The sequence below is a fragment of the Chrysochloris asiatica genome, unplaced genomic scaffold (genome assembly GCF_000296735.1).
Source record: "Chrysochloris asiatica unplaced genomic scaffold, ChrAsi1.0 scaffold00003, whole genome shotgun sequence".
Taxonomy (NCBI): domain Eukaryota; kingdom Metazoa; phylum Chordata; class Mammalia; order Afrosoricida; family Chrysochloridae; genus Chrysochloris; species Chrysochloris asiatica.
In genome coordinates this window covers 45,597,562-45,603,678 of record NW_006408521.1, presented here as the reverse complement: position 1 = coordinate 45,603,678, position 6,117 = coordinate 45,597,562, and the positions used below count along the sequence as shown (strand labels likewise).

The 6,117-nt window shown below is 44.9% G+C and overlaps 1 protein-coding gene across 2 annotated transcripts in view; it reads left to right on the top strand.

The window, feature by feature from the left end:
- GFRA1 (GDNF family receptor alpha 1) overlaps window positions 1–6,117 on the top strand; it is a 276,871-nt gene that overhangs the window by 225,043 nt on the left and 45,711 nt on the right. For both annotated transcript variants that reach the window (XM_006831381.1, XM_006831382.1), the window contains one exon: window positions 3,851–3,960. In XM_006831381.1, the coding sequence (XP_006831444.1) occupies window positions 3,851–3,960 (110 nt within the window). The remainder of the gene's footprint in view (window positions 1–3,850; window positions 3,961–6,117) is intronic.

The following is a 6,117-nucleotide window of genomic DNA, read 5'->3' as shown; positions in this document are numbered from 1 at the left end:
TTCCAACACAGATCTGTTGGTTCTTTTGGCAGCCCATGGCACTTTCAATATTCTCCTCCAACACCATAACTCAAAAGCATCAATTCTTCTACCGTCTTCATTATTCACTGTCCAGCTTTTGTGTGCATCTGAGGTTATTGAAAATAACATGGCTTGGGTCAGGCGCACCTTAGTCCTCAAGCTGACATCTTTGCTCTTCAACACTTTAAAGAGGTCTTGTGAAGCAGATTTGCCTAATGCAGTATGTCGTTTGATTTCTTGACTGCTGCTTCCGTGAGTGCCTATGGTTGATCCAAGAAGAATGAAGTCCTTGACAACTTCAGTCTTTTCTCCGTTGATAACAATGTTGTTTATTGGTCCAGTGGTGAGGATTTTTGTTTTCTTTACATTGAGTTGCAATCCATACTGAAGTCTATGGTCTTTGATCTTTACATCAGTAAGTATTTTAAGTCCTCTTCATTTTCAGCAAGCAAGGTTATACCATCTGCATATCACAGGTTGTTAATGAGTCTTCCTCCAATCCTGATATTGGTTTGATCAATAATTAGCCATGGTACTGTTTTAAACCCTTTACTTGTATGTCTCTACTTCTAGACTGTGGTGGCTTTGGACAGTATCAGGGTCTTATTCATTTCACAACTCATGGCACAGCCTTCAGCCAATGGAAAGAACTGGAATTTAGCTGCTTTGTCCACACACGTGCCATTTGCCCACATTCCTTTAAGGTTTTAGAGGAAAGTGATGACAAGAGAAGACGTGCCAAGAGCAATCTTGGTTGGGGTTAGGGTGATCATTTTCTTCCTCTGGAAAGGACTGAAACCTGGAGGTCAGTTGGCATTATGCCATTTCATTTAGCACAAGGGTGGTCAGAGTTGGGAGAGAAAGGGCTAGGACTAGGCTCTGGGGTCAGGACACGTTCATCATCAATGGATTGGCTACATCATACCGTTCTTAAGATGATAAAACACAGGACTCTGCTGGTATATGTTTCACAACTGCTTCTTTAAAAACAACACAAAAGCATGATTTGTAGGGTGCTGTAAATACTCCTAAATCAAATCGGTTGTCCTTAATTTGACTGTGATTCATGGCAACCTCTATGATTCAGAGTAGAACTGTGCACCATAGGGTTTTCAATGGCTGGGACCTTTTGGAATGAGGTCACCAGGTCTTTCTTCCAAGCCTTTCCATTGGCAGTTGATCATCTAACCATTTGGGCCATCCAAGGACTCCTGTCAATATTCCTACCATGGCCAATTCCAACCTACCACTATGGTTGTTAACCATCTCTCAAAATACCTGACAATGTATCAATGACCTGGCTCCAATATACCACGCAATCAACATCTCCACTTTTTCTACCTGTGAAATGGGAATGTTAGCATGTGCCTGCTCTGTCTCCAGGTGTAAGTGTCAGAGAGATGGGGTCTCAGATGAGAGAGAGCCATGGGCCTGGTTGTGTACACACGGTCTTGTTTGGAAGCGCTCTTTGCTTCCACGGGCTATGTTAGTCTTAGAGCCAGGATCTGTGATGACGATCTTCTCTCCAAAAGCTGCCTGTCCAGAGTTGTGCTCCGAGCAATGTACTTAGTCTTACTCCCCCTGCTCTCTGCAGCAGACTGACTCAATTAGCCTTTCATCTCATAGTCCAATTGTGAGTCAATTCTGAGTTTGTTAAGCAAAATAAGTCTGGTGGTATTAGCCTCGCGCTGAAGGACAGTAATCCACCGCTCTGTGTTGTTGAGCTAATAGTCTGCTCAAGAGACTAGGAGGAAGAAGAGATGCAGAGGCAGCGACTGTGCACCATCTCTGGGGGATGGGCCTAACAGTGGGGGGCTGCCTGGTCAGAGAACTGTTCAGTGGCCAGCTTGTATATGAAGCCAGGGCCCCAGCTGCCTGAACTGCAGTTGGCCTTTGTGAAGTCAGAAGCCCAACACCACTAGATCATTAACTTTCATGACGATGAAAATTCTTCTGAAATTGGCATACAACCCAAGCTGGATGTGATTGGAGCCAGTTGAGTAAGCCTGAGCCATCTTCAGGGATTGTCTCTGAAAAATAAATCCTTTATCCAGGCTACAGAAAATGGCCAGGTTTTATACCCTTCAGTGTATGCAATTAGAGTTAGAAAAAAAACATCAGCGAGATGCGGGCTGGGTGTGATCCAGGTATACAAGGCACATGTGGAGGGTTTGGCTAAGATACTTAGCTTCTGCACATGGCCCTGCTAGGAAAGCATTATACAGGCCCTCTATGAAGAGTGTCAGGTGCTGGGCAGGAAGAATCAGACAGCCCTCTGCCACCTGCCCTGGGGATTCACCATGATGCGTCAGTCACACAGAACGCAGAGTGTGCCAGATGGACTCAGAAAAGGGCAGGTCTTGTTTATGAGGGTTCAAGGAGACAGCCCACCTCATGCAAACACCCCGCTGCCTTTGCAGTGCTCTGTGACAGAGAGAATTTCATCCCGCCTTCTAATCCCCCCTCATGCTAAAATTGTCCTAAAGGGGTGTTACCATACTTCCCCTGTGCCAGCCATATGTGGTCTCCTCACATCCTACCCACTCTGCCCCACCAGACCACGCCGTTTATGCTAAAGTGCCCTGAGTAAGTACAGTTCTTGGGTGAACAAAAGTAACATCAGCCCTGGGTCTGTCGGCTGCCAACTCAGTGAACTAGAGACAGAAGAGAGCTGGGACAACCTCCCGTTGTCTCCCGTAATTGCCGGATCATTTAAATTCTCTTGAAGTCCACTGTGCTCTTCACAGAGAAATGGAGCTGTTGTCTGCTGAGATGACCTTCATTCATGATTTCTCCAACAATACCCTCTTCAGAGTTAAAAACAGCCAGTTGGTCTCTTCCTTCTCAGATCCATGGACCTGAAGCATCTCTCCATCTCTGGGTTTCTGCAACCTCCCCAGAGTCCCTGTTAATGGTGCAAATAGTTAATGTGCCTGGCTGATGATCAAAAGGTTGGAGATTTGAGTCCACCCTGAAACACCTCAGAAGAAAGGCCTGGTGATCTATGGCCCAAAAGATCAGCCACTGAGAAATGTTGGCACACAGTTCTACTCAGAAACACATCATATTGCCATGAGTCAACATTGACCCTGTAGCAACTGGGTACAATTTCCCACAACCCAGAAATACCAGTTGGACTGTGCTGGTTTCTGGAAGGTTCCCAGATTGCAGACAGACTTGCTCCTCTGATCGTGAACTGTCAGGATGCTGCATCTAGCCCCCAGCCTGTCACACTCCATCAAAGATAGGTGTTCCCGCCACAGAGCAAGAACCTCCTGCCCCTCTCAGCTCTTCCTTCAGTTCTGGAAGGGCAAGCTCCTCAGTGTCACCTGGGTTGGTGGATAAGGGAGGGTTTACAAGACAGATATATGTATTTTTAAAACCCGTAGGAATTGCCTAGGCAGATGGTCTATAGGATGCTATTTTGATGCCAGGGACATGTGTCTGTAGAAAGTAAATATTTTCCCAGTGTGGCTCTCTGGTGAGCATGTGGGGCAGCAAACTTCCTACAGATGCAAATAAGTCTAGTCAGAAATAAATATTGAATGGAAACTTCAAAGCATTAAGATTTCTCCAGTTTATAGGCCCTGAAGACGTCTCTCCAAATAAGCAGACACACACAGGTGGGCGGGGGCTGAGGGTCTGAGGAGGATGCTTGGGAATTGTCTATGAAAGAATGTTAACATTTTAATATTTGCATTTTATATATATATATACTGTGTATGTGTGGAAAAGACATTTGAACAAAAGAGTAAAAAAAAAAACCCGATAACTGTCCAGAAGCTTATGAGGTTTTAAAACACATCTCCCCCCTTTTTTGATATTGCAGGTCTCGCCTTGCAGATTTTTTTACCAACTGCCAACCAGAGTCAAGGTCTGTCAGCAGCTGTCTGAAAGAAAACTACGCTGACTGCCTCCTTGCCTACTCAGGGCTTATTGGTAAGATGGGCAGAAGCAAGGAGAGGAGCAAATCTGGTTTACAAATAGCCACAGACATTCCATCGTCGCTAGTCAGATGTCTGTAAAATCAAAACTCTCCCAGTCTCCCTCAGTAGCAGGGTTTTGATGTGAGGCTCTGTAGGACACAGAGCGGATAATGGATATGCACAGGCAAAGGCTGGAAGCAGAGATTATTAAAGAGCAGGAAGACCTCGAGGGTGGAGCCGTGTGAAGAGGCTCTGTTGGAGAATTGACCACGCAGAACTGAAGATGGCAAAAAAAAGAGCAGTTATGGAAGAGAAGAGGGAGTCGGAACAAAATTAATTGAATTGGGGAACTTTGGAGAAGGGAAACTTAAAAGTCCCTTAGTCTGGGAAAATCAAAAAGGCTCTTTCCCAGAAATAGACCTTTGGAAATAAAAACCCTAAATGCTGGGGGATTTTCCTCCCTTAATATCCTTGGCAATTTAACTCCTGTTGTACAGAACTGATTTAGCCTGGATTATTTCCACCTAAAAACAGACATCATAGATAGTGTTTTTTTCTTTTTTTCTTTGAAGACCTGAGACTTTACAAGAGCAAGGTTCCTGGCGTTCAGGAGAGCCAGGCAATGAGACAAGGCCCTGGGTATTGGAAGAGGGCCATCGGAGGCAAACTTGTGCCCACAGATGAATGGGGCAGGCAGGGGAAAGGCAGGAGTCTCGGTGGCCAGATTCCGTTATTGGCAGCATTTGAGAAAGATCATGGGGTGATGGCTGTGTAGGGGTGAGGGAAATAGAGGTGTGTCTCCTGACCAGGTATCCACTTCAATGCCACACAAACACCGGGCAGGAAGCTCTTCCCAACAAGAATGACGTACTCAAGCTCAACAGCTTCTCCAAGTCAGTGCCCTTGATTCCACTGGTCATTCTGCAAAACCATCACATCATCCTTCTCCCAATTGTTCCAGTGTGCAAAGCAGCACCATTTCCAATAGCTAAAGGATGCAAACAATCCAAATGCCCGTCAACAGAAGACTGGACGAAGGGCATGCTCTGTACACAATCAGAGCAGGATTCCTCAGTTACAAAGAGAAATGAAGTTCTGATACACACCACCACATGGATAAACTTTGCAAACATCCTGTGGGAGTGAGGAAAGCCAAAGAGAAAAGGCCAGATCTGTATGAAACCACTTATATGAAAGAGCTAAAACAGGTAAATCATTGAGACAAAAGATTAGGGAACGAGGGGAGTAGGGAGTTACAATACAGAGAAGGAGTACAATGATGTCACATTTACTGTAATTATTTGAAAATGCTCCGGAAGTTCAAAAAATATGCAATAAACCATGAAAGGATTTAGACTAAATCCTTTCTTACTAGAGTGTCTTTATCACTCACCTTTGGGAAAAATCAAGCAGGAATATTATAAGTAATTGGCATACCTGTTGCTCTTAACGTTTTTGAAAAGTTGCCCATAATCGCTTGGGTAATACTGCTCACCAGCGATTTATTATTGTTACTGATATTTCCAATGAGTGCACCTTTCTTAAGCTCAACATTCACATTCACTCCTTCCCTTTCTGAAGTAAGTTAGTCTATTAGGGATTGCTTATCCACTATGGAATTACAGGGGGCCCAGTGGCTCCATATGATAAGCACTGGACTACATGCGAACCACAAGGTCCATGGTTTGAGCCCACCAGCCTCTTTGCCAGTGAAAGACTAGGATTTCTGCAACCTTGGAGATTTAAAGCCTCTTAAACCCTATACAATCAAGATGTTCTCTCCTAATCCTATCAATCCTGGTACAATCAAGATAAGCTTTCTCAAGATGGTGGCTCCTGGAACAGCTGAGTGTCTTGATCCAGAAAATAATGAATTTCTGGATTCTCCTGCAAATTCCCCAGCTATAAACCCTCCGAACCTCCAAACATACCTTTAACAGAGTTCCAACACCAACTCATGAGTCCTCTTGACCCGGTATTCCGTGTTATTGTTGACCGAGCTCCTCACTACACATCTACCTGATCGGCCATCTTCAAGGAAGGCCTGGTAGTGTAGTGGTTAAAACAAACAAACAAAAAAACCTGGTTGCGAACCTCGCGGCCAGCAGCTCAAATCCTCCAGGCCCTCCATGTGAGAGAGATGAGGCTTTCCGCAACTTGCAGTTAAACT